The sequence below is a fragment of the Nothoprocta perdicaria genome, unplaced genomic scaffold, assembly GCF_003342845.1.
Source record: "Nothoprocta perdicaria isolate Ctin4 unplaced genomic scaffold, notPer1 scaffold_2, whole genome shotgun sequence".
NCBI lineage: Eukaryota > Metazoa > Chordata > Aves > Tinamiformes > Tinamidae > Nothoprocta > Nothoprocta perdicaria.
Genome location: NW_020455204.1, coordinates 1,740,856 through 1,768,465, shown reverse-complemented (window position 1 = coordinate 1,768,465; position 27,610 = coordinate 1,740,856). Strand labels below are relative to the sequence as shown.

The 27,610-nt window shown below is 50.9% G+C and overlaps 1 protein-coding gene across 1 annotated transcript in view; it reads right to left on the bottom strand.

Moving 5' to 3' along the window:
- Nucleotides 1-418: 418 nt before the first annotated feature.
- The window catches only part of BCR (BCR, RhoGEF and GTPase activating protein), a 67,854-nt gene continuing 40,662 nt past the window's right edge, over nt 419-27,610 (bottom strand). The window contains exons 6-23 of the mRNA XM_026037641.1: nt 26,151-26,211; nt 25,374-25,426; nt 24,882-25,022; nt 19,371-19,492; nt 18,200-18,368; nt 17,043-17,162; nt 16,230-16,305; nt 15,554-15,658; nt 14,641-14,715; nt 13,760-13,857; nt 12,946-13,077; nt 6,499-6,558; nt 6,262-6,371; nt 5,285-5,424; nt 3,971-4,105; nt 3,260-3,365; nt 2,399-2,561; nt 419-1,995 (exon numbers count right to left, since the gene is read on the bottom strand). Coding sequence (XP_025893426.1) covers nt 1,906-1,995; nt 2,399-2,561; nt 3,260-3,365; nt 3,971-4,105; nt 5,285-5,424; nt 6,262-6,371; nt 6,499-6,558; nt 12,946-13,077; nt 13,760-13,857; nt 14,641-14,715; nt 15,554-15,658; nt 16,230-16,305; nt 17,043-17,162; nt 18,200-18,368; nt 19,371-19,492; nt 24,882-25,022; nt 25,374-25,426; nt 26,151-26,211 — 1,956 coding nt within the window. The 3' untranslated portion in view covers nt 419-1,905. The remainder of the gene's footprint in view (nt 1,996-2,398; nt 2,562-3,259; nt 3,366-3,970; nt 4,106-5,284; nt 5,425-6,261; nt 6,372-6,498; nt 6,559-12,945; nt 13,078-13,759; nt 13,858-14,640; nt 14,716-15,553; nt 15,659-16,229; nt 16,306-17,042; nt 17,163-18,199; nt 18,369-19,370; nt 19,493-24,881; nt 25,023-25,373; nt 25,427-26,150; nt 26,212-27,610) is intronic.

The window sequence follows — 27,610 nt, the reverse complement described above, 5'->3', positions numbered from 1 at the left end:
AAAGTTGAAATTTATAGTTGTTTCTCTTTGAATTTGCAACTTCACAGTACAATAATTTCTAATATAATGCAGCAGTCAGAATTACATTGATTACAAAATAATTTCCTTTATTTTTTTTCTCTCTGTTTGTTTGAAAGATACCTTTTTTCTTTTTAACACATAGGTTGCAGACCCCTCAGCAGAAAATGAGAAATTTGGCTAAAGAGCACACTAGGGTTTGCTTCCTTTGTGGTTATTTCCCCTCAAGTGATCTTGACAACCAAACTGCGCCAATTACTGCTTTTAAAATCGGTCCCTCCCTCCTCTTCCCCACTCGGATTCCTTCCCACGTCTTCAAGCTGCTCTTTTCTTCTCGCTAGGATGGTGGTGGATGATTGCTGCTCTATGGATGCTGCATAGCTGGGTAGGAAGCGCAGGGGGATGGAGTCATTTATGAAATGGGAACATCCCCACAGCCCCAAAGACTTTTGGCACAACTGCTTCTTGACCAGAAGAGTTTCCTCTGCTCTGGGCACCAGCAATTAGATGATGTTTTCAGTTCCACAGGCAAACATTACTGCTGCCCTTTACGCCCAGGTAACCCCAGTGGCTTTAACCGTGCTAGGCAGGAAAACGTGAATTTGGTTATTTGGCTAGAGCTTTTGTACTGCTGTCTGGAGTTTCATAGAATTTTCTTCACTGCTCTTAATTAAAACACGGTTGGAATTTCTGGAGAATACACATGCATGCTACTTCCTAGATTGTCCATAAAGTACATTCTGACACATCTTATCAAAGTATTTGTATCTATCAGAAAAAGACTCAGAGAAGCAATGTACAAAGCCTCCAAAAATTCAAGTATCAAAAGAGCTATTCTGATAAAAGGTTGGAGTGAGTAGGCAGAAAAACAGAGAGCCATGTGTGTGTGTGTGTCTTCAAAAGCTTCAACTATTCTGGAATGCCAACAGTTTTTTCTTTGGAGAGCTGGGAGAATAAAAGCCTCCTAAATTAATTTTCATTAAGCTTGGCAGGACATTAGGAATTTAGCAATACTCTCTGGATAATGTTGCCCCTGCTTTTATACACAAGCAGCAACAGAATCATAAAGCACTGAGTCTAATCCTTCCTGCCACTCTTTGATTTCCTGTATGTATTTACAGTGTCATATGGTTGGGTCCGGCTCCCTTAATGCCAAAAACTGGGAGAAGCGCAGGAGAGGCAAGAGCAGGGCATCTCCTTCCCCGGAGTCTGTAGAGATTTGCAAGGGAAGGGGTGGGTGAGACCAGAAAAACAAAACAAATTTTAAAAAACAACACTTGCAGTTGTACACAAAACTTCCTTTCGGTTCTTTAGAGCCCTGTTCAAATCAAGACTTGAATTTCTGAGGAGGGAATCTCAGATCCCAGACCCTTCTCTTCTCCTCGCCTCTTGACAAAGCAATACTATGTTTTGTGACCTAGAACAGTACTTTAAAAACAACAGTTATTAAAGACACAGTTGTGATATATCCTTTATCTCCCCTCACCCCAAAAAAGGGTATCCTATCAAGTGGTCCAGTAGAAATCTTGACGTTTCTTTATGATAAATTAAATCCATAAAAGGAGGAATACCTTCAGTCACATTCCCAACAACCGCCACGCTCTGTGGTGCATTTGTTCAAGTGTCCGTTGCGCCTTCTTGTGGAGATCCTGCACAGCTCCATCTCCAGCTCTGCTTTTTTTCCGATTCCACCGATCAAAAGTAGGGAGATTTTTCTCCTTTTTCTTCAGCTTGTCTCTGGTTTGCAAACAGCAGAAGCACTGAGGGCCGTATTTCCCCAGGGTGGGACCAGGCCAGCAATGTCTGAAGAAACAGCGGCCCTCTCTCCTCAAGGGTGGCCCTTCGTGCCAAGAGCAGTTTCTCGAGTCCCGTCGGTGTCACAGGTACCTATACTTCTGTGGAGAAGAGGATGCTTTGCCTCTTGCTATCGGGGGTAGGGATAGTCTCTAGCTGCAAGAAGTACAGAAGGACTTGAACCTGCAAAGAAAAACAACAAGGAAGATGTAATAATAAAGCCCTGTTAACTCATTCTCATCCTGGTTATTAGGGAGTTGGCAGATGTGTTTAAATCCCTCTCTGTAAGACCTTCTTGCAGTTACTTATTTTTCTAAATACAGTGTGTAATAAAACATGAATATTAAAACTTGTAGTGCTTTATAGATAACTCTTCTCAGCCTCCACGATAGGACAATGCTGGTGGCGTTCCACCTCAGTGGGAGAAAGCCCGATTTCCTTTTTGCTATTATTGAAACAAGAAAGTATGAAACAGCCTGGCAGCTAACACAGCCTCCCCACTGAAGCTCTGCGTACCACCCTCAGAAGGCAGCAGTGGCCAAAGAAATGGGCACCACCCATGATATGGGCACGTGTAGGATCTTACCTGGGACATGACTTCTAGTGACCAACTGTCGGTCATTGTGATAGGCTGGGTGGGGTTGGCAGGGATTTTACTGTCCTTCTCGGAAGGTCTGAGCAGCGTCGGTCCAAAGACAGTTGCAAGGTTATGCAGGGACATCTTGTTAATGCTTTCCCTCTCGGCCACCCTGCAGAAAGAAACACTGGTCAAGGAGGATCTTTACCTGAGCTTGGAAGGGTCTGTGAGGAAGAAGCTGTATTTGCTGCTTTGGTAAAAAGCTTTACATACAGACATTCAATCAACCAGTATCTCATATATGTTGTCAATTTATTGTATATATCAATATCAAGAATATCAATAACAGCTATGACTGTAACAGCTACAGTCGCTAGGCCCTCTATAGACAGAGTTTAAACTTGGGAGAGGGGCTGCTGCTTCTTGTCCCCACAGATGAACGAGGCCCCAGATTAAAGGAATGCTTCCTACCTGATTTTATAAATGAATAACCAAGGCACACATTAAGAAAGATGACCAAGAGCAGACATCTTTTTCAGACAGGGCTCAAGAGTCCTTAAATGCTACCAAATCTTTAATATTTATATTAAAACCTTTCCTAATCATTTTCTGCAGATCAATTTATTCCAATGCAGATACAGTTTGCAGAAGGATTTCTGCAGGAATTTGCATTTGTACTAGAAAAGCTGAGACTTTTTGGTACCCCTTCCTCCAGTTCTCATCCTTTTTGGTTTCATGGGAATGGAATCCAGGATTTAGCCTCTAACCAGGAGTATGGGACAAGACTTATCTGACCAGCATTCATTTGCTTGATTTAGTGCAATATTTAGGGAAAGGCCACTCCTTCCCACTAAAGGATTCACATATTACCTTTTTAAATGGTCCAGAAGGAAAAGGAATGTAACAAGGTTCGGTTCTGGAAGCGATAACAATAGATTCAACATACAGCTTTCCTTTGCGACAGGGTCTGAAAGTGCTGCGAGACAGAGAACCAAAAAAACATTAACAAAACGTCACCAGAGGCAGCGAGGGAGAACTTGACTGGCAGCAGGATTTCCCAGACCAACAGATGTGGATGCTCCTTAATGGACAGCAATTAGATCACAGGTTGCAAGGTCAGAGTTGCACATCAATGCCTCACAGACTTTTTTTCCCTTTATTTCACAGATGTGTAGAGATTTCTTTTCCCTTAAGCAGTTTAAGTGCTTTGTGGCCTGCATCAAGATATGAGAAGCTCTATCCCCTACAAAGTAGACCTCTCCAGAAGATTAAATAGGGCAAATAATATACACAGCCTCCACAAACAGGCTGTTGTTCTATTTTTAACTTCATCTCAGGGAAAAATAAAAAAGGTATTTTCAGCTTCTAAAAGCACAGCAATTGCTCAAATCAAGCAAGAGACAACTTTACATCTTGTTTCTGAGCTGCCTCTCGCTTCCCTTCCAGCATTTCTAGGCTTCAGTCCAACATTATATATATGGCTTTTACATAGTTTTAAAAGCAGGCTCCTATGAAAGACTATTTTTTGTTTGCTTTTTTAAAAGGCCCATATTCTCAAAGGTTATTTTTGCTAATACCTACCAATTCCCTCAGCAAAGTTGGGGTACAATTCATCTGTGAAGAGAGGTTCGGGCAGTTCTCGGAAGTAGAGTTTTAATGTGCCTGCAATGGCATTAACGTCCATCTCACTCATCATCACTGACACATCTTTGTTATCTGAAAGAGAAGAGGAGTTGCAGGTAAAGAAGCTGCTGCCCTTTGCGCACTCATTCTTTTTTCTTGCTGTGACTCTCTCTATTTCTCCTTCCTCTTTGACCAAGGAGCAAAGAGTCTTCCTGTTTACATTGCTACAGATTGAACAAGCAGTTCTGACAACTGAGGAGTGCCACGGAAATGATTCAGATCAGCAAGAGGGAATTTAGCACCATCCAGGGTGCATTATGCTGCGCCAGCAACCTGTGCCTGATCTGAACAAGCCCTAAATGACTTTATTTATATGCATTTTAACTTTCTGTTAATGACCACAGTGGTCATTCCAATTTCCTACCTCTCCAGCTTAGAGTAAGAGACTCAGACTGTCTAACTCCCCACCGTGTGTAGTTAAAATATCTGGTTAGCCAATTCAGGGCTCATGTTCCAGTTTTGCTACCGTAAAGACACCACAACCAACCATTCTTACCCAAAACAGAGACCAGCCAGCAGAGCCATCTGTGGTTTCATGAAGACTAGTGCAAAAACATAATTTATTGCAAGTGAAAAAAGGTGTTATTAAAAAAAAAAAACACAATAAGGAGGGAATTTCACACAAAATAAAATAAAAATGCAGGGTGGATGAGTTCAGCCATTTGGCACAGGCCTGGTGACCACTTATATCAAAAATGGCTCAAATGAGGCTTGAGTGGTGCCTAAACCATTGTGTGGAGGCTGAAAATAGGACAGAGTTTCACCTTTAGTACCTCACTGATTTAGAAGTGGTTCATGTGACTGATCTTGGATGCCTTTTGGGGCACAAATGCCTTTCCTTTCACCTTGGCTCCACTATGAAACCCTTTCCTACCCAGGATCAAAGAAGGCTTCACCAAGGTTGGTCAAAATTATCTAATTTTATGAATTTCTCATGCCAAATGAGTCATGGAATTATGAAAAGAATGCAGGAGCTCTGAGCACAGTAGCAGATCAGTAGAAGTATCTACCCTGTTGTGTGTCTCAAGTTAGAGCAGCAGCTGAAGAGGACCAATAAAAAGTACAGCCAGGGCTGCAATAATTCTCCTTCCTCCAAAATCTCTACCTCCTACTACTTCTTGGGGCCGTTAGGATTAAAAGTGGCCCTGCTGCCTGACAGGGTGCTCACACAGGCTCTCCTAGTGCCAAGGGCCGTCGGACACGAATACTTACTGACATCAAAGGCAGCTTTCAGGGCCTGGATGTCGGTGGCGACGCCGGAGACGCGGTAGATGCCCACCTCCTCCATGCCCCGCCGCTCTATCTCCTCCACGCACTGGCGCACGATGTAGGGCACCTTTGATCTCTCTCTCCTTGGGAAAGCCAGAAGCAAGAGTTGAGTATGGACCTCACCACCAATGCCTGTCAGCCCAGCCAGGCTGGCTAAAATGAAGCCATGGTTTTGCTGTGTAGAGCTCTCCTGAAGGATGGAGTGAGGGAAGGGCAGAGCAGACAGGCAAGAGAGCTGGGAAGCTCCTTTTAATATTGGAGAGGGTTTTCAGTATCTCAGGCTTGGGTGTTCTGCAGCTGCCTTGTGTGCTGGGGCTTTTAGCTGAGTCCTGGCATTCCCAGTGTTTGCAACGCTGGGCAGGTAACCAGAGGATTCCCAAACAATCCTTGGATACCTAGCAACTCTGTTGCTATCAAATTAATGCAATTCCATAGGGAGGAAATATCGCATTTCCCAAACTATTGACCAGAACAAACAGGTTTCTTCTGGCAAACATTTCATAACAAAAGATCAGGGGGTTAAAATAATACTGCAAGATCCAAAGAACTTGAACATTTCCGATTATGGAAAGGAAATACCGCTGGTCGGTGGCTCTGGAAATTTGTGACCAAGTCAGCTAACTGTGGAGTAAAGGGCAAGAAGAGGAAAAGGGCATTTCCAGCACTCAGAAGAGTTCAGGGTGCTGGAAGTAAACACCCTGCATTGCAATCTGTGCGTGTGCTGTGGCTTTCCGTGCAAGGAATGAAGCTGGGAGAAAGCAAAGCCTCTGCCTTCTGCAGCAGCAGCCACCTGCCCCGCTGGCCGAGGGAAGGAGGAGAGTGTCCTGGCACATCCCTTGTGGGGCAAGGACAGGTGCGACCCACTGGCCAACTATGTTTTTTAAAAGAGCAGTAGGGAGAAATGTGACCCAGGAGCTCACTTGGTGACGATAGCAATCTTGACGCCAAAGACCCCTGTCTGCTTGCGGGATGGCATCCTTTTCAGGCTGAATTCCCGGCTGGTAAACTTCACCGACAGCTTCACTTCAACCTGGAAAAAAAAGAAACGGGCTGTTACATTTCAAACTGTATTTTCTTCTCTTTTCTTATACTGCAATGAAGAGCAAAGAATTAAACCCCCTAGGAGGAGTCAAAGCAGCGCTGTTTTCTGCACTTACTCCGTTCATTGAGATGACCGTGCGCTGCCAGTCTTTGTCCTGTAATGCCTGCGGGTCCAGCTGAAAAACAGGAGAGTTTCCCATGAGCTGGAAACAGACTTCAGAGGAAAACAAGTAGCCTGGGGAGGCTTTGAGGCAAGCAGAGCATTGCCATTTTCAACAGCTTATTTCACTTCCATAGGAAAACACATTTCCCGAGGATTTGCAAGTCTGCAGGAGCAGGACACTCTGATATTGCACCCTTCTCTGAGCCAGGCTGCTCCTACCTCATACCCACCTTGGAAAATCCAGCAACAAATGTGGAATATGGAGGAAACCTCAGCGTGCAAAAGCAATGTTTGAGAGCTGGTAACCCCACCTTTTGCTCTCAATGGCCGTAGCACAACAGGCACGTTAACAAACAGCAAAAGCCACCCCATGTCCCAGGGCTGGGAGTGAGAAAAAGAAAGGCAACGTTTCTAAAATAGCTCTCATGGGAGATAGAGGAAAGACTCTGCTGCTCCTTGTCTCACAAACAGCCACTGCAAGAAAGCTGCAGGCTCCCAAACCCAGCTCAGGGAGGATCTCGTCTGTTCCCTAACTTGTTGCTTCAGAGAAGCTTTTGAATATTTATTTTCCAAGTTCAGGAAAAACAAGATCAAGAATTGAGGCGCTCCTGCGTCTCTGTGTGCACACACATACACCCTGTCTGTGCATTCACGAGTGCTTCATTTCCGTTTGGGAAGCCGTCTCGTAGCTCATTTTCACAAGCAAAAAAAGTTAAACAAATGCAAGCCCTGAAATAACTCAAAGCAGACAGATAAAAGCCGCAGCCTGAGTTCCCATTTTCAGCTTCACTTGATCTCATCTGAGGGGACAGCAGGAGGGTTGGGGAACAGCCTAGTCTAGTGCTCAAAGCAGCATCCCCAGTGCCTGGGAGAGCCCCAAAACATGAAGCTGCTGCAGGCTGCTCCCCAGCTCCAGGTGCCCTGGGAAAGGAAAGAGAAGAATTCCCTGCATGGGAATTCTGTCAGCAAGCAGAAATGGAGCAAAGGAAGCAGATTTTGGTGGTGCCTGAGCCAGCTTTGTACAACCTGTTCTCCAGCACCGAGACGCAGCCAGGCTGGGAGCAGACCACAAGGCTCGAGCATGAGGCAGCCCTGCCGCAGATGCTGCCCTTCCAACCCCGCAGAGCGGTGCCCGCTCTCACGAGTCCCTGCTGCACTTGCTGCCCAGGGCACTACATCCCCGGGACTACCACATGCAATCACATCAGAGCCCCTTTCAGCCCCCTGAAAGAGCCCGGGGCTGCTGCCAGCTGGAGAGGAGCCTGTCCCTCCCTGCTCCCCAGAGAGGACACCAGCTGCGCCCTCGCGCCCGCTGCAGAGACCCAAAGAAGCTGGACGAGCTGACGCGGGGCCGACCTTATCTCTGCGCACCCTGCTGCGCACGTGGGCCCAGAGCGGGACGCCGCCAGCGCATCCATCCTTCCCCGCCGAGTCCGAGCGGCTCCTGGAGGTGCAATTGTGGCAGAAATTCCTGAAGACCCCGTGTAAGGAATAGTCAGTAACCAGCAGCTCCCACATCTTGGGGCTGCACAAGGCCCGAGGCGCAGGAGGGCTTCGCTTCGGGGCTCCAGCAAACCCAAACAGCAGCCTCTTTGCCAGGGGGACCTGCTTATAACGCTGGCGGAAGAGATCCGCCCCCGCCTGCGAGGCTGGCCAAGGTCTCTGCGAGGTGGCCACAATTTGGGCTGTTCTCCCCTGGATTTCCGTGCTGGAAGTTCAGTTTCTTTCAACAACTGCATTCCTTTCCCAGAATACAGAGGAAACCGTTTCTGAAGTGTCTGGTTTCCTACAAGGAGGAACCGTGCTCAGGATGCTGGAAAACTTGACCTCCAGCTGCCTGAAAAGTTGCCTCCCAGTCACGCTGCCAAAACAGCCCTGCTGATGCTCACAGTTACAACTGACCCTCCAGCTCGGGGGCAGTTTTCCATTTGCTTTAGCCTGGAGTCCCTAAAGAGGATTATCTGTAGCAGAAACACAATACTTAAACCTAAAGGGAGAAAAGGGGGTTGAATATTTGCAGAAATGCTAAAGGAAGGTGCCAGCGTTACCTAATTTAACAGGTATTCCCAGTTACCCCCAGGTTCTAGGTTATGTCTAGTGAGCTCCTACCACGGTGAACATGAAAGCAAGGGAAGAGATGCTAGAAATACCCAAGCTGACAACTCGATCACACAGGGAGCAGGTCTGACTGCAGGGACACATGGGGAGGAAAAGCAAGGGGAGCAGGACCGGCTGCCCCGAGCCAACCCTGCACAAAGCACTGGTGCCAACAGACCAAACAGAGCAAAACAAGCACCAGTGCCCCCAAAAATAACAACTCAAGGAGCTTTGTAAGGAACAAAGTGAAATGAGGTAAGGACATGAAAGAGCAGACGTTGACTACTTAGGAATCTCGTCGCGCGGCGCGAGACAGGAAGGTCGGGTCTAGCAGTCTGATAAGTCACAGCAGGAAATAACAGTGGAGGGGAAGCTGTGACTGTCGCGGGGATTCGGAGCCGGTTTCCAGCCCTGGGCGCTGCAGGTGCCTGGCCCTGCGGAGCTGGCGGCAGCGGACGGGCAGCAGGAACACGTGGGTTGCAAAGCAAGGGCACAGAGTGCAAGTGAGCGTGATGCTGCAGCCAAGGGGGCCTGGGACAAGGGGGTCACACCGTCTTTTGGCCCCGTTTGGGGATTGGTGACCTGGAAAAGGGAACAGAAGAATGAAGTCTGCTGAGAGCTGCGGAAAGGAGGCAGCTCCGAGTGAGCCTCAGTGCTCACGTGGTGCAAGATTCACGTACCTCTCAACATCCCCTTCCAACTGCTGCTTGGGCTGGATGGCAAAATGACCTGGCCTGTGACCATTGAAACCCTGAAAAATTGTGTGGTGCTCCCAGGACCATCCAAACAGGAACAGACTTGGGAAACTCTCAGAATGCCCCTTCCCACATGCTCATCCACAAGCTGGGGACGGCTGAGCAGAGCGCCCTGGCCCTCAGGGTGGTGGGAAGAGTCGGGAAGACACCCAGGAAGTGCAAACTTTGGATGCTGGAAAGGATGAGCGAGAAGCAGGAGGCCGAGGAGAAGGGAGCCTGGGCTCTGCTGCCGGGAAGCACCGCGGCGAGTGCCGAGGCTCCCGGAAAGCAAAGAACACGCATCCTAGGAGCAAAACCAATAAGCACCAGCGGAAGTGAAATGCCTGGGAGCGAGGCAGCCTTAAGGGTAGTGGGTTTTACGTTATTTATTCGCATTGCTTCCTCCCTTTATTAAATCTCCACGGCAGCTTCACACTCCAGCAATTTTTAATTGTAAGTGATGTGACATAGATGTCCTCGGAGTCTCGCTGCTGCTGGGAGCTCCCAGGCCGGCCGTAACGCTGCTCTTCCCAAAGCTTCCCGCTGACATGTTAATCTTTGCTGCCATCACCCTTTAGACACGACCCGTTGCCTTCCTCATTTCCAGCCTTCTTTCATTGCTGGGGTACTGTTCTGCATGAGCAAGCTGCTTAAATGAACCTGAGCGGGTAAAAGGCTTTCTGGGTTGACACTTGGGAGGGACGGCATGTGGCAATCTGTTTTACATGGAAAACAATCTAGATGTCTGAAATAGCCATGTGCAGGGCTAAGAGACAGCCCAGATAATTAGGCAGATAAGAGCGATGCTTCGCATGGCAACAGAGGAGCTGCTTGGAAAGGAGCCTTCTCAGGTCACATCCTCTCTGATTTTCCAGCACTGCTGGAGAGAAGGAAATGTTTTGTCTGAGCTCATCACGCAGCAGAAGGACCATGGAGGAGGCAGAGGTTCCAGGCAGCACCAACTGGAGGAGATGGATGGTGGGGTAAAGACTTGGTTTGCTCGTGCTGTCTGCTCCCAAAACTGAGGTCGCTTTTGCTGACATCTGGGCCCACTTGGGTGCAGCGTCTCAAGACCAAAGAAAAGGCTCCTACACTCGAAACGTGGGGACTGGCTTGCCCTCCGATGAGAAAATTCCAAGGATAAAAGGACTGGCCTCCCAGGTGCCAAAGATGGGTTGCAAGGTAACAACCAGAAAAACAAACAAAAAAGTTCAAAATAAGAGGAGCTGAAAACTAAGCCTCAGGTTCTCCACTCTAATAAAACATCTCTGTCCTCCTCTCCCCAAAATACCAGATATTCCTAGTTCCTGGCACCTTTTCCATGCATCTCTCAAAGTCTAAGATAAAACAGAAACCCCAACCCATGCAAACAAGTTCGCTGAAGGGCTGCACGGCCAGTGCTGCCATTCCCAAAAGATCTGATGAGGACTTCCCTTCTACATTTACAAGAGGCACTCCCTTATTAAACCTCATGGTTTTATTCTTCGGGGAGAGAACTCTCAGCGTGACAAGCAATGAAGCTCTCGTATGTGGCTATAAAACCAGGTAAATAAAATATTCCATAGGAAGAGAAAATATGAGCAATGGGAGCTATTAAAATTAGTGCCCATTCCTGGAAGCCTCTGAACACACGGACCAATTTCCAGTCTTTCTTCCACCAGTGCCATAAAGTAATGGAGAGATTTAATAAACATGTCACAGCAGACACAGTCCCAAGCTCCTGGATGCATTGTTTTCATCTGCAGTGCAGAGAATTCGGTGAGTCAGAAATCCCAGGAGTGGGAAGTTGCAGATTTACAATAATAATACACGGCTTAACAATACGCTGTGCTTTGGCCAACACCGAAATTTCCCTGTGTTTATCAGCACTAGGATGTAGACATGACTCTTGATGTTCCCACCGTTTTCCACGTAAGGGAATTTTGGAAAAAAAATCTCAGCCAATTTGACAGACCTTTACACGGGGCAGACCTCAGCTGAATGGGGACAATGACAACAAAAATGACAACAAACAAAACCCTACTTATAGACAAACCTAAAGTAAACAAAGCTTAATGTAAAAGTACCTGTGAAAATCCCAAAAGAAAATGAATACAAAACAAATGATAGCAAAAGATGCTGACAGCATTACTACAACTAACCTTCAGCTACGGATTCTGATTTGATTTTCTTGCTATATTATTGTTATTTCTTAATAGAGAAAAAAATTGATGGTTTCCTTTAAAATAATAATAATAATCCTTTAATAATGTTTATCAATCCCAAGTCTTACCAGTGTGTGTTATGACTTCTCTTTACAGTTCCTGAGCAATGCTAAGAAACTGTCTTATGGGATGGAAACCAGAGAGAGCTGGAAGGCCTCCGACAGACCACGCTCTGAGAGGTCTCTGGGTGGCCTGGGTCCACAGGAGACACACGGTACCAGCACCTTTATTTATCTGCACGTGCATTTTCTCTCAATTATCTACCAGGTCTTGGGACAAAAATTTCCCTACAGACAGCATGGCAACCTCAGGACAAGGTGGGAGAGGAAGGGACTGGTTCATTTAGACAACAAGCCCTTCTCTAGTAAAGGTGAGATAGGATCCTGCAAGCCATCCTTGACCAGAGCTGGTCCAGCTCTGTTTCACCCAGACACTGGGGGAAGCTGTTCAAGGAGTGGTAAGAGCCAAATGTAATGAGGAAGAACTGACAGTATTTTTTCAGAAAGTGAAAAAATAATACATTTCTGGACTGTGCATCAGCTTTGAACAACACCCAGTTCCACTTGGAAAATGTGTCCTCAGAACCATCATTTAACTCCCCAGCAGGACACATGGATGGTGCAGCAGCCTGGAGAAGGACGGGGACCACGTGCTCTCCAGGTCATCCTGCACCAGGGGATCCTGTCAGGAGCTTTGGCTCTTTATCCCATTGCAGCTCCCTGAAAGCAGCATCCGCTTTCAGTCATTTCATCAGCTCCCCCACTGCATCACAAATTCACCTCACGGCCGCGGTGTCCCCTGCTGATTCTCGGTGTGGGAAGTTCAGGGAAGCCAATTGTCTTCCTCAGACAGCCTGTTGTCATGGCCACTAAACTCTGGATGCGGGACAATAAGCCCGTCACCCTCCAAGGCTTTGCCAGCACTTCAATCAGCTGTCAGCGTGTACCAAGGTAGCAAGGATTTATGGCAGGGCTGCTATCTTCATTGCTTCCCTTTTCTTACCCTTCACTGTGCCACAGATGGAGGATACTCAGCAGTGCCCAGGTCCTGGGGACTGCGCAGTTACTAAATAACATCAGCACTTCCAGAAGAGTAAGGGGCAAACTGGAGATCAAAATACGGTTTCTTTTGAGAAAGCATCTATTCCACAAGGGTAGTAAAATAGGGGATGAGGGAGGAGGGAAAAGGCTGCTGACTTCCCAGCTATGAATCACCCATACTGTCTTCCTCACTGTCTGGAGAAAAAAAACCCTGTGTTGAGACTTTCAGAAGGCAGAGCACAACATCACAAGACAACCCAGCATTCAAAAGTCCTCTTGTGTTTTGCAGTGAGGGGAGGAGGAATGAGCTAAACAGTTGTCCTACCTGGATCTGGCCTTTCCCCATTATGCGGTCCGTGCTTTCCCCATCCTCTTTGGTGAGCTTGGTTTTGTTGTAGCACTTCTCGTAGCACAGAATCCGCAGAGTCTGGGAGCCTTCCAGCTCAATCTCAAACTCCTGCAGGGCACCAGGAAGCAAACAGCAGTGAGTACATCACAGCTGGGTACTGCTTCTTCGTCACCTATAGAGTCTCCTTAAAGCTTATCATAAGGGAAGGCTCACAGACTGACCAAAACCTCCTGCCTAATGGAGTTGCTCTATAAATAAGCTGAAATTGTATTTTGTATAGATATAATGTGGATATATCCGAGACAAGAAAGATAGTTGATTCCTGAGACACATGTCACTGAATTTCAGTGAAGCATCATTGGAAGAAATGAACTCAGCACATTCCCTGTATCCAATTTTACTCCCTAGCAAGTTTACAAGTTGGCTGTAAACAGGCAGAATGTCTATAACTAATGCCCCCCCGCCCAGTAAATTTACAAAATATTGTCACTGATACCTTTTAAAAAATAAAAATAAAAAATAAAAATATCTCTTTAAATGATGAGATACTGACAGCACAAAGCTCTTCTTTTGCTGAAATGTTGATTAATTACAGATAACCTAAGAGAAAATCTTTTGCAAGGACTAAGGGCTAGGTGAGATGTCAGGACTATGTCACAAATAAGATTTTTGGGAGGCTGCAGCACAAGTCCTGAGCGCCCAGCGCACGCTGCAGACAAACTGTTCTCTCCTCTGCCTGCACTGCTGTCTGGCACACGGAGCAAGGCGCATGGAGAACAACCCAACCTACCTCATTCCAGTTGGGCTCTGTGGTGTCCCTGTAGACTCTAGTTTTAGCTTTGTTCACGAAATACCCAAAAGAATCCACCTCTAACGTGCAGTACAAGTCTGAGAGAGAAAAAACAGACACTAAGACTTTGTTCCAGCTGCAAAAATCTACACCCTTAAAGGGTTTCTTCATCTATATCTTCAGTGCATTAACACAAGTAACAGTCCAGTGCAAACCCTGCTTATCATACAGTGTATTTTGAACAACAGAGTTGTCTTTAGGAAGCCAAAGTACCAGTGGAGCAGTGGAAACAACTTCAGCATGGACAAGCCCTTCCCCTGCAGGCAAATTCTGGTGCATGCTGGTAGCCAGTGCTGGTGTATCCAGTCTGGGGTATGCTGGGGTAATCCATCCACCCTGAGCACAAGTTGTGCACTTCTGCAGAAATTCTCTGCTTTTTACCTCTTTTGACCTTTCTGTCACATCTTTGCCCTGATTTTTTACACTTTTTGCTTCCTACAACAGACACCATCAAATCTGATGTCAGAGACTGTTTCTCATCCTTTTACTGTATGAAAAACAGAGGATAAGGCTTGACTCGTACCTTGGATTTCAAGGTCATTAGCAAGCATGGCTTAAAAACCGAAACAATCAAAACTCCACAGAAAAGTTAGGCCTAGAGAAAATGATGCACACTTGATCCTGATGCTTCTAAGAGTTATTATCAGTTTTGCAAACCCCTAAATTTTCACCAGTGCCTCCCTTTTCACTCCTACGTTCCCAAACCACCTCTTGTTTTCACCACCATCCCAGATGCTGCAGTTCTACATCAATCCACCCCCAGCTGAATGGCCTCAGCCAACCCTTAGGAACCACCGCTGTGCTACAGAACTGGGACTCACTCGAGCTCTGCTTGAATCCCGTGGCAGAATGGACGATGACGTTGAGGAACCCATAGAGACCCGGCGATTCATCATCTGCACAAAAGAGAAATTTTGTTGAAGTTCATGGAGAGGCCAAGAGAGAGAAAGAAAGTGATGAAATGGGTATTTCATAGTTTTGTGAGTCTGGGGTAAGGTTTCCTTAAAATGCATGGCAGGCACACATTATTCAGCCAATTTTGTAATAGGGAGGAGAACTCTTCCTGGTTAAACGGTCTGTTCCATCTGTAAAACTGTCTGGAATTTGGGGGTTTTACAAAACCACTTTCAGGGCCAACAAGACAGCATGGGAGAAATTCAAATGTGAACAAGTGAAATAGAGAAGCTAAGTCTATACTAGCCAGTTAAATAGTAATTTAGGCACTGGAGTTAACTGCGATGGTCTGAGAGGCAGTTCTGACTCTTGCCAACTGGGCCTCTTCCAAAGGGTTCCCAGGTGAACTTCAGGAGTTGCCCCAGGCCAGGGCTCCCCAGGTCCTCGGCTCCCTGGCAGGAGATGACAACAGCCCTGTGTGTAAAGGCTGTTCAACAGTCATGGAACAGGTCCTGGAGGATGGTCCACGGATGTTTATTTTTCTAGCAGAGATGTAGCCATGCAGTCTGGAGCTTGTATTTTTATTGTTGTTGCAAACGGAGATCACTAATTGCCCTTGTGTCTGCTGCTCTCTCTTTGTACGCTATCATCTCCTGTAGCTAACCTGCAGATGAGTGTTTGTGCTCTCAACTTTTGTCTTACAGGAGGTACCAGTTTGTCACCTGTCATCAAGCTGAAGCCTGTAGCAAAAAGGAACAGCAAGGGCAGCTCTGGGGGGAATGCACAGAGGCAGGTTTACTCTCCAGCTGCACTACATGAAGGCACAAGCCACGGTCTCACCTTCCTTGTTGATAGTGAGGGGAATGTTGTGGACTGTCTGCAGCTTCACGCAGGAGTTTGTCAGCATCTGGAGCTCCACTGAGGTGAGCGAGAAGCTTTTAAAACCTGCCAAGGGGGGTTAAAGGACGAGTTAAAATTCAAAGCATAGACTGGATGCCCCTCGCTCTGGTTATACCATGCAGAGCAGCTCCCTGTGACAGCACCATGGTGCTTATGGCTGTGCTACTGCTGCAGCCCACCTCTGTGTAGGGCATATTTAGTTACCCTCTGCTGTAAAAATCTCAGGGCAATGCACGGAACTAAAGGGACTCTTATTTTCTTGCAAAGTCAAAAATAGACCTGTTCTAAAAAGTAAATGTTTCTTGAGGCTGCAGCCAAGTACACGGATTTCAGTCAATGATCCTTCCGCACACTCACCGAGCCCACGCTGGGCAGCCCCTCGCTGCCCTGCCTGCTGTTGCAAGCAGAAGTCTTCAGACAGACAGACCCAGATGAAGACAGACAAAGGACACCCATGTTGTTCAACGGATGTTGCTGCACATCCCACTTTCTCGTTGCTGCACCTTCTTTAGGCAACTCTGCCCCACACATCACCCCCCACACCACCCCTCTGGAACGCAGCTCTCCAAAGCAGCAGAGCAGCATTCACACCACGGCCCAGCTGGGGGACACTCACACTTCTTCTGCTGTTCCCGGATGTTCTCCCTCCACTCTGCCCTTTCGTAGTCCGATGAAATGAGGAATGTGTAACTCTAGGCAGGAAAAGGGAAGGAAAGAGGCTATGAGGGGGGCCAGGTTTGCCCTTCCCAGCACGGTGCAGCGGCCGCGCTCCTGCAGCCAGAGCCCTCGTCCTGCACACGCAGCAGGGCTCCCAGCGGCAGCAGCTCCGCGCGGCCCTCTCCTCACTCCAGCTGCACCAGGAAACCCAACAGGCTTCACCACAGGCCTCATGCTGGTGTGAGCAGGGGAGCGGGGGCATTTGCACTGCCTCCCAACAGGCCCTTTGTGTGTAAAGGCCACCAGGAGCAGCCCCAGTGTCCCCAGAGGCGGCATGCTGAGCTTCCACGAAGCTACAGGGGATTCCTGACCCCCATTCAGCAGCCCTGGATGCTGCTGTGTGCACCCTGGAGCAATGAACAGAGCCTCCAACTTGAAGGTGAGGCTAGAGCTGCTGCAGGACCTTCTCTCTGGTGATGGAAGCACTTTCCATTGCTCTGCCAGAGCAGCTGCAAGCACAGCAGGTGCTGAAGTAGGGGAAATCATTTTTAGCCTTATTTTTAAATGCCAATGTCCCATGCAAATGAATCAAAGACGCCACCACAGCCTTCAGTGAAGGCAAAGGTTTGGTGACTGCTGCTTTAACGCCAGACACTAAGGGACAAAACAGACACCTAAGGTCTCACTGTGCAACAGCATTTACAAACACAACCTGCCATGGGGTGATTCCTGGCGTACACACGAGCTCCGTGGCAGCCGGGGAGCCGCTCACCTTGCCGTTGCGATTGTGCACCCGGAAAGCCATGTTGGGAGACATCAGCAGCAGGAGCGATTCCTGCTCCGAGAGCTTCTTTTTCAACCTCTCAATGACCTTGCTGCCCTTATTGGCCCTCTGGGGAGAAGGAGAGAAAGGGAGAGAGAGGGCACAGGTCATTCTCCAACAGCTGCCCCAGCATAGCCAGGCTTTGGCACTGAAAGTCTCTTCCCTGTCTGAATCAGGCCGTGGCTGCAGGCAGCAGAAGCGCTGTCAGCAGGAGCCAGGGCTCCGAGCTGCTCAGGGACACGCAGCTTTGCAGCCCAGGCCACATCTGGGCTGGCTCTGCGCCCCATTCTGGCTGCCCCAGGTACAGCCTGACGCAGAGCACATCCATGGCCTGCGCTGGGCCCATTTCCATGCCACTGAAATGCCACAGGATGCTCTGCACACACCCGCAGCGGGAGGGAGAGGCAGCTCTGGGGACAGAGCCCTCTCCCAACCACCACCTGCCAACATCATTTCAGCAGAGGTCACCTAAATGCAAGGCCTCCCTTGGACAAGACTAGACCCAAAGCCAAGCCACAGACATTGCCTGGTATTGATGCATGAAGTTTGTACCTCAGGCACCTGTAGCCTTTAAGTAAAAAGCTTCCGTGGCTTAAGATTCCTCCGAAAACTTTCTTATCCAAGAAACCCTCTCTGGGAGCCAGCCAGGACAGAGAGTAAGACGCATTTTCTTTGGAATTGCGGGGGATAAACCTTTCGTGGTGCACGCAGTGTTACTCATATCCTGCTCTATTACCTGCAGGTTTCAGTTTTTAAACTCTTGTTTCTGTTTTGGAGAAAACTGGAGTTTAACAGCCTTGAAAAAACGTGTCTGGCAAGTAAGGAGAAGCCCAGGCCAGGGACACTACATCCATGTTAGACTGTCCAGGGTATTTGATGTTCTCCATACATCTGCTGGTTGTACTGCAGATAGAGCAAGCACTGACTTGCTCTTTATGCCACTTGTTCCACAGCTGCCCCACAAGTGTCTGCTGAAGAGTCAGTCTTAGCAGGATTTGCCACCGTACACAGTTCTGGGAAGGCTGCTTCCACCAGTACATCTCAGTAAAGACACTCCTGAGCTGAGTCTGTTGTGCCCTTGGCACAGAGTGCTCAGCTCATCCTACCTTTTCTCGTTGGATGTCATTCTTGATCTGGGATATCTTGATCTTCATGGCATCCAGCTCCTCATCCGGTACCAGCGGGATATTGGGCACTGCCTCACACTCATCCACCATCTGGAAGCTAAGGTCAGTGAGCGGGATGTACCATTTGCAGTCGTACTGCTGGCTTTTCCTGAAAGGCAAAGGGTATTTCCACATACCTTTATAATATGCTTTATACTTTTATATACACTATAGCTTTACTCACTCCCCTTTCGTGGGGAGTGAACTCAGGATGCTCACTCCCCGCTCCCATAAGTCCTTCCTTGTTACAGTTCATAATACATAGATAAGGGAACAACCTCACTGACTCCTATGTGAAAGAAAAAGAAAGTCTGGTAAAGGGCTGCTTTCCAGCAAGAAAGTCTAGAAGGGCCAATCGCCAGTAGAGCACACAAGAAAGCAGGTTGCTTTGTGAGCTGGTTCTTCCCATCCTAAGCCATCACAAATCCCTTTTACAATCTGCTTTGGTCCAACTCTTGGGCTGTGGGTCTAAACCCTCGTGTCACCTGCCTGAGCTGCTAGGGCCAGAGGGGACAGACAAGGCAGTGCATAAACCCCGGGGCAATCCAACCAGGGAGGAGGGACAGTAACTGCAGCTGATTGCTGCTCCCCAGTGCCTTCACGAGCATAACTGGCTGTCCCTTTTTACCATTTCAGGTGCTATCTTCCCTCTCCATCTCAAACCCAAGTCTGCTCGTTGTCACTTTTGACAAGTGCCAATGAAGCTGTTTGCACAGGGGTACCCTGGAGCAGACGGGAAGCAGAGGCTCTTTGTTGCACCTGCTCCTTTTTACTGCAAGGCTGTAGCTGCAAGGCCAAAATCAGTAACTCAGTAATGAAATGGAAAAGGAGTAGGAAACATGAATGGCTTTTTTTTCCAGAATATGAAGGGCTGAAGTGTATCTTTTTCTTAGGAAGGTTCTTAGGAAAAGGAAAAAGGAAAATTAAAAAAATAAATCCCTCCTATGGGATCAGAATGCAGCCAAGGTCTCGCATGACTGGCGGTGCTGCCTCGCTGAACGTGTCCTTTCTGACTACGTGTGGCTGCAGTTCCTCAAGCCATTACCCTTGAACTGTCATTGCTGCCTGACCCCGGGGCTCTGCTGAAGCTGGGGCGGGAGAGAAACCTCACCCTCCAATCTGCTTCTTGAGCTTGGCACACAGGAAGAGATCAGTGAAGAGAAAGACGTGCCGCAGCTTGCGAGCCCCCTCCACCAGCTCCACCATGAAGCTGTCCTTCAGGAGCTGCCGGTGCTGGGGAGGAAGCACAGAAGGTATTTTCGTTAGCGCAGGACGAGGCCCGCAGCCTCCCTCAGCCTCGCCGCGATCCAAGGGGCCTCCTGCAGGAGGCAGCTCTGTGCAGCGGTGCCAGCTCTGCCCCTGCCGTGCTGCCAAGGCACCCAGCACCCACCTGCAGCCCGACTGCGGCCTCTCCTCTCCCCACCTGGACCCGAGCAGGAGCTTGGTTTGCCTTGAGGCCAGGAGCAGCCTCCTCTCCCTGCACGCCAGCAGGGAGCAGCAAACGCCGCTTTTCCCAGGCTCTTCCCCTCGGATCCCTGGTGGGGCTGCAGGATGGAGCGCACGGCCGGCCCAGCAGCAGTGGTGGCTCCTCCGCCCAGGTCTCCTCCTCAGCAGCACCCAGGGGAGACCCAGGGAGACCCCTCTCTCTGCAGCCTCCTTATGGCAAGTGCCCTTAAGGGACAACACTCAAAGAATGTGCCTTGTCTGGCAAACTTACCTGTCGTCCCTCATCAGCCTGTGTTGGAACAGGACCATCTGGATAGGCTCCCTACTTCCAAAGGCCTCTTTAAAGCCCTTTTATATTTCATATGAAATACAGGATGCAAAGGAGCTGCCCAGCCCTGATGCTTTTTTGTTCTTCCTATTTCCAGGCATAGGGAGCTTTCCAGCCTCCTGAACAAGCAGCACGCTGGAGAGCAGAGCACCTCTTTCCTGGTTCCCTCGGGGCTGCTCCATAGCCAAGGGAGGAAGAGGCCGGAACGCAGCACGGAGGGGAACAGCTCGTGCCCTGAGGAGCCGGGCAGTCGAGCCCAGCTGTCCCGGCAGCAGGATCCAGCACAGCCACAGGAACAGAAACCTCCCACCCGTTTGCATCTCTGGGCAACTTCGTTTCCCACAAATACGCGTAACCAGCAGCACTGCCCTGCTCCGGGGCTGCCAAAGGACGGCGTTGTGGGCGGCTAGTGCCTTTCCTGGCCTCAGCACCTCCTCGCTATTCCAGCACGGAAGATGCCGCTCCCGGGAGGGACATTTCCCACATACTGTGCGTGGCTGGTGACAGCGGCCGGCTTGCACTGTCCCCTGCCAGCAACACCCTGCCCAGCTGGGAAGACGAGGGAAGGGACCAGCCTTAGCACCAATTCCTGCTGCCGCGCTCCATCCACCAGCACCCTAAAGCTCCTGACATGGGCCAGGAGCCTGTGCGCTGGGCTCCGAAGGGCCGTATATATGTATATAAGTTAATGGTTATTTTTAGGTGGGTGGGATCCTCCTGGCTTCTCCCTGGTGGCTTTGGAGAGGCCTCCTGCCTGCACGAGGGTCTCTGCTGCTGCTGCACCTGCGTGGGGCCTTCCCGCTCCTGCCAGCAACCACGCCAGGTAGGAGCCACCCACAAGCAGCCAAGCTGGGAAATTCAATAATAAAAGGGAGGAGGTGTCGTGGCAGCAGCAAAGCGCTCTGCACAGCTGCAAAGAATTTCATTTGGGAGAAATAAGGAAGCAAGGCAAGAGATTTTCTCAGCAAGCCGCCCCCATCTCAGGTGGGCAGAGCTGTTGCCTACGGCTGAGGCTGCGGATGAGCTCAGCTCTGGGGCCGTGCGAACACCCCGGCGCCTCCGCGCACCGTCCCGGGGTGCAGAGCTCCGGGCCCAGCTCTGCCGCGCAGCTGCTCAGGGCTCCGTCCCCTGCCCACCCGGGCGCAGGCGGCGTGACCCGGCGCCGGGTCCCTGGGGTATCCTGCAAGCAGAGAGGCCCTGCAGAGGCCCCAGGGCCTGGAAACGCTCTTACAGAAGTAAAGGATAGAAGGGACTGGGTCAGCAGCTCACAGGGGAACATTAAGACACCCAGAGCTGTCATCCTTCCTTTGTTCTCACTAATGAGCTCGTTGGGAAGGTCTCCCTGCTGCAGAAGCTGGGGAGACATCCCACCCATGGGCACTGCCGCGAAGCTCCTGCACGGCTGCAGTGCGAGACTGCGGCCTCCCCCTTGCAAGCCCCGCTTTCCCTTCACCTCCACACCCGCCTCGTCTCCCCTCCACCCACACAAAAGAGCCCTCGCTGTGCACCTCTGTATCCAGGACATCTCCTCTGGATTGCCTAGAGCTGTCCTCCCCCGCCTGCCTCCGCTGCTGCCAGCCTCACGACTACCTGCACGCTCCCCAGCCCACACTGCCTCTCTGCTGCCTGCACGCGATGAATCCCGCGGCTGTCACGGGATTTATCCGCAGGAAGCGCCGCAGGAGAGCGGCTTCTCCGAGGGATGTTGCGAGGGGAATTCAGAAACCTGCTCGCCCGGACGCCCGGCTCCGCAAAGGGTCCCCTTTGAATCTATCCGGGTGTCTGGACGAGCAGGTTTCTGAATTGAACCCTCGGAATTCTGAATTGAATTCCGAGTGGTGACAGCGGAGGCCTGCGGCACGTGGGGGTGGCAGGGGAGGAGGGGACAGGCAGGAGATGGGTATTGGCGTGTGTCAGCGAGGAGGAGCTGCCTTAGCTCCCTGCTGCGCGTAGGAAGGAAATGATTCCTCATGCGTGTGTGTTGCAAGAGCAGCGCTGCACAATGCCGGGCTGCTCTGCCCGGGGAGCTGAACGGGCTGCGCGGCGTTTTTCAATGGCCTTTCTTTTTTCTCAAAGCTCTTGTCGCCAGGAGCTCTCTGACTCCAGCTGAGAGACAGCGTGTGAAGCAGCCGAGATGGTTTTTGAGGGCTCTGTTGCCAACATGTGCCCGGGGCCTGCGGGAGCAGTAGGCGCTAGGCTCAAGCTGTGCAGGCTGCCTGTGTCTGAGCTCAGGCCCCAGCTTCCCAAGGCTCCAGTTCTGCCCCAGCAATCCCGCTTTGTCCTCTCCCTTTCACAGTCCGTACCAAGTCCAAAACACGTTGGAGCCACGTTCAAAACACAACAGAGCAGCCTCTTCTCTACAGCACCAGGGCAGGACGAGGCCCCCAGCAGTAAAAGCCGACCCTAAATGTGATCTACAGGGGCTGAAGCTGGCAGAAACCCTGCAGAGAGCATCACAGACAGGCAAGCAGGGAAGGGACCTGCTCCCAAAGCAGCTCTGTGATCTTAGCAGTGCCAGTAGCTCCTGCTGGCCAAGAACAGGCTGAACTAGCCAGAAACACTAGAAAGGGATTTCGTGCCTTCCTCCCAGGCTGCAGTGCTGGCACGTGCCTCACCTCATGCCTTCAGCCTCCTGCCACCAGGGCAGATCTTCTCCAGGCAAGTCAAGAGGATGGTGGGGAGGAAGGCTCCATGGTGAGCAAAGCAGAGGCCTGCTCGTGGTCAGACAGTGCATGGACTGCAGCAGAGAGCTGCCAGGCACACGGTGCCGGGCCACTAAGGTCCCCCTGCCTCCCTGCGGGCATTTGTTTGGCTCTCTGGAGCACTGACCAAGTGGATGGCTGGAGATAATCCATGGAAGAAGTCAGATCGCAGAAGCAGAAAGACAAGAAGGGAGCAGAGAATGAAGCAGATCAGAGCCTAGTGACCCCCCAACAAAGTGACCAGCTGAACCGGGTTCTCTCTGACTTTCCCAAAGTATCAGCTCAGAACAAAGCACAGGGAGCCTGGCAGGCAGTGAGGGCCTCGCTCTTCCCGGCATTCCCCTAATTTGGAATCTCCTGAGGATTTGGAATTGCTGAGGATGCAATGAGGGTTGCATTCTCCATTCACCCGCCCAGCGTCACCGTTTCTGTGCCTTTGGCAGTGGCTTTGCCCCCTTCATGCCCTACCCGAGATGCTCATCTAGGCCTGCCAGCTAAACCAGGTGCCCGTGGCATGGAAAATACCCATTTATACCTAAACCTGGAATGGGAGCAGAGTTCCCTGAGCCCAGCAGGGCTGGAAGGACACGGAGCTGGAAGGATTGAGCCCGAGCCCCCGAGCAGGATGTCCCCTCTGCAGAGGGATGGTGCTGGTGCTGGTTCTGCCTTGCTCATCCCGACCACACTCCTCCTCCGCAGCCCGTCCCCGGGGACGTGAAGCACAGGCTGCTCCTCCTGCTTCAAAGCCATCACGTAGAGCAGAGCGAGAGGCTGATCGGCCTCCTCCTGCACTGCGCCCGAGGAGGGCAACGCGCCACATAAAAGGCAACGACTGGCAGAAAAAGATAAGGGAGATCAGCACCTAGGCCATACGTGAGGGTTGTTTTCCCTCCTTCCTTTCCACCGAGGAAATTTCAATGGGAGGAAGGAAAAATAATGGAAAAAAAAAAAAAAACGCATCAAAGCAGCTGGTGATTCATTAAAATAAGAAATGCATTATGCATGGAGAGCAGTCAATTAGGAGCTGTAAACTGCGCACTGCCCCGTCACCCCAGGGAAAGCAGCGGAGTGGGAGGAGGGGATAAGCAGCACGCGGAAGATCTACAGACACAAACAAACCCCAGCTCCGAGCCGAGCAGCCTGTGGGAAGCAGCAGCCGCTGGAAACCCAGGCGGAGCAGCCGGGAGCCCCTTGTGTCCTGGATCACTAGGAGGAGAGTGAACGAATGTTCTCCAAGCTAAAACAGGCTTTAGCAGCTAAACGCAAGTGTGCTTCGCTCGCAGGACTTGGGATCATCTCTTGAAGGCCCACTCTAACCAACAAACTTGTGTCCACCTTAAGAGGTGTATCCATACAGGAAGTTTGGGATTAGCCAGTGCCCTGACACCGCAATCTCACTTACACGTGGGCTGCGCTTCCCTTCGATCTAGCCTCCTAGTCTCAACACTTCTGTCAGTCTCGGCCCTTAGGAAAGGACCAAATGCAAACAAATTCCGAGGCAGACGACTCGACTCGGGCCCGGCAAAGCCTGCAGGGCTTCGCTCTTTCCTGGCACACCGGCACAGGCAGGTGAGGGAACCGCACACCCTTTAGCGCCTCCGGCACCCCGGCCACTCGCTCGCAGAGCTCAGAGCTGTCTCACACCCTGAGAGCCTCCCTTAACGTTCCCAGCCTAATCCACTTGTTTTGCTCCCGAGTTCCGTTTACGACACCGCTCCTTAGAAATGAGCGTTCACGACGTGAATGTCAATGAGAGAATGAAGATTGTAGAAAACTGCTGGGGGTGTTGCTCTTTCCCAATCTGTTGTGATTTCAGATGTATCCTTCCCTTTTTCTCTTCCCAGACACTCCGGTCTCAATTCACAGGTAAAAACAAAAGTTCTCCCTTGCGCACAGGAATATGAATACGCATTAGAGCGATGATGTGTAACATAAATAATTACGACAATGCCAAGACCCCAAAACCTACTTTCCCTCTGGATTTCCACAGAGTTTTCCGAGCAGAAAACGGCAGAGCTGCTCTCCATGCTCGGAGAACAAGGACACTGCACCAAGGGTATCTTAGCAACAAGCAAGGGAAGAGCGCAGCGGGAACGCACAGCCCGGACGCGGGAGCTGTGCAAGCAGTCGGTGCCAGCGCCCTCACCTCGCCCTTCTTCACCGTCATGGACTGCCGCCGCGGCGTGATCTCCTCGTTGATGCTGGAGAGGAAGTTCTGCGAGATGCGCAGGGCGTCCTGCAGCAGCGGGTGGTCGGGGTGCGTGGCCGGTGTGTGCTTCAGCAAATCCTGCCGGCGGGAAGGACAGCGGCACTGTCGGCAACGCGCGCCAGGAGGAAGCTCTGAGAGCCTCAAACCACATCATTGGGCCTCCAGCCTCCCATTGGGAGAGGTTTCGCCAGCCTCTCCTTACAGATTTAAGTTCTGTCTACTGAGGGAGAAGACCATGCCCTGTGCTTCTCAGCAGCACTGCTGGAGAGGCCTATCTATGGTCCTATCTACGGGCTTCCTCTCCTCGGTGCAGAGAGAGGCTTGCATGCCTCTTTTCAGCTTCATTTTTGCAGCCCGGCAGCTCCACAGAAAGTTTGAAAGGCCAAAACAGGGGAGCCAGGGGCCTCGAGCTGCCCCTCGGGTACTTACGTGCAGGACGAGCGTGCTGCGTGTCACTCGGTCCACCGGCTTGTACAACAGGGCTGGGGAGAAAGCAGCAGGAACATGAGAAAATGAGGAGGTTCCCTTCTCCAAAGCTAACGTGCTGCACAGGCAATGAAGCCCCGAGGACACGAGTGTCCTCCATGGCAAAACGCCCCTCTGCGAGCACCCGGTCCGCGAGCGAGCAAGGGTCGCTCCCTCCGTGCACCCTGCCTGCTCCCAGGGCCCTTGGGCTCTCCACGCTGCCAGGGAGGCTCCCACAGGCTGGCAGGGCAGCCCTGCCTTCTGGAGCGCTGCGGGACACTGCAGGGAGCTTCCGAAATCTGACAGCGGGCCGGAAAAGGAATGGAATTAGCCCCAGTGCGAGCCGGGAAGGAAGAGCCTTGGAGCATGGGCTACCATTTACTCCGTGCGTGTATAAAGGCAGGCACCCAATCTCAACCAGCCTCTGCAGGTGCTAGCCTAAGGAAATAAATACATAAAAGCATTTTTAGGCTGACGTTTGCACCGCCAGTCTCCTAAGATGTTGGCAAGCCTTTGCTTAGCCTGTTGTTGCCCATAGGGATCGCTTGGGTTTATTTAAGCCAGACTGGGGCTCCCCGTGCTGCTCTGCCATGAGCAAATGGGAGCTGCCTCCCCAGGCAGAGCCGGGAGAGACTCCATCACCTCCTGGCATTTATTAAGGACAAAAGGGGACACGGAGGTTTTGGCAACAGTCCCGGCCCTGTCCTGACAAACCACAGGCTCCTCTGCATGATCACTCACTTTCCAAGGAATTTTTCGTCGTCTGATCCTTTGAGTCCTTCGTGCTTCTAGCCTTCAGATTCTGAAAGGAAAAAGAAAAGCCACGTTGCAAAACGGCCACCACCTTGGAGCATCCCGTGTGAATGTGAGAGACTCTCTGCCCCTGCGAGGGAGGCCCTGAGCCTGCACAGACAACAGCCCGATCGCTGCCCAAGGGAAAAGGGGCTTTCGTGCTGGTGAAGCCCCACTGCCCCGTCACGGCCCCCGCGCAGCTCTCATACACGCACCCCTACGAAACCTGCTTTATAACAAGGGATGCAGCAACGCAGGGAACCATCCACACAGGGATGTGGAGACGTCAGTCACCTGCAGAGAACGACAGGGCCATGAAGGCCCGGCCACTGTCGCAGCACGTGTGCAGCACCAACAAATAAGGCACGGGGTCTGGCCCCCTCTGCCCCTGCCCAGAGCTCAGTGGCCTTGGGCTAATGACTCCTCTGCTCCTGGCAGGACAGGAGAAGGGCTGCGACTTGCTGCTCTGCGCAGGGACTGAGGCTCTGTGCATTAACATGCTGCGAGTGCTCCCAAGTCCTCAGCAGGACACAGACACAAACGCGCCAGCACCATCACTCCAAAAGCAGTAGGAACTGCCAGGATTTCGGGATTACCCTGCAGGAAGAGGCAAAACGCAGGGATCGCATTTACATGGAGCACCAGGGGGCCTTAATCTCCATTCTGTCTTGTAGGGGCTACTGTATTACTACTGATATATTATTATGAATAAATGGAAGAGTCCATGGGATGGAGCTTAGTACTGAAAGCAAAGCAAGTGCTGGGGAAGCTCCTTGACTAATGAGCTGCTGCAAGTGGAGGAGAGAAGAGGCCAGATAAGGGAGCAGAACCCGGAGGAAACCCCAGGACAGGGGGAAACGGAGACACTGGCTGTCCTGAGCAGCACAGCAGGTGCCAACAGGCGGCTCTCATGTCAGCACAGAGGGAAGGTTTGATTTCACCTCTTCCTCATGCAGATCTGAAGGCTGTGCAATATTGTGTGTACCCAGCAGCTTTTTTTTTTCTCCCCAAATAAACACCCCCAATATCACCCAGCTCTGATATTTATCTGCTTGTGTTCAAGGCCATCCCTGCGGAGCTCCTGTTTTCTTGGCAGCCGACTCCACGACTCCCTGCAGCGCAAGGCGCCCGTGCCCTGCAGGCAGGGCGGGGGGCCCGGGAAGCCTTCGAAGAACCTGGGCCCTGAGTGCTCTGCCCAACGGGAGGAAATCGGAGCATCCCCACACATCCCATTGAACACGATGCCCGACACCCCTGCAGTTTCCAACAGAGGCTTCCCAGCGCTGCCCTCTGCTCCTCTGCAAAGCAGCGATGCCTGCAGCTCCCCTCATAGACACGGTGCCAGCCAGCAAGGGTGGCCTCTGGCATCAGTGTCAGCGGCACCGTTAGCCCCAGAGATACATCGGCTG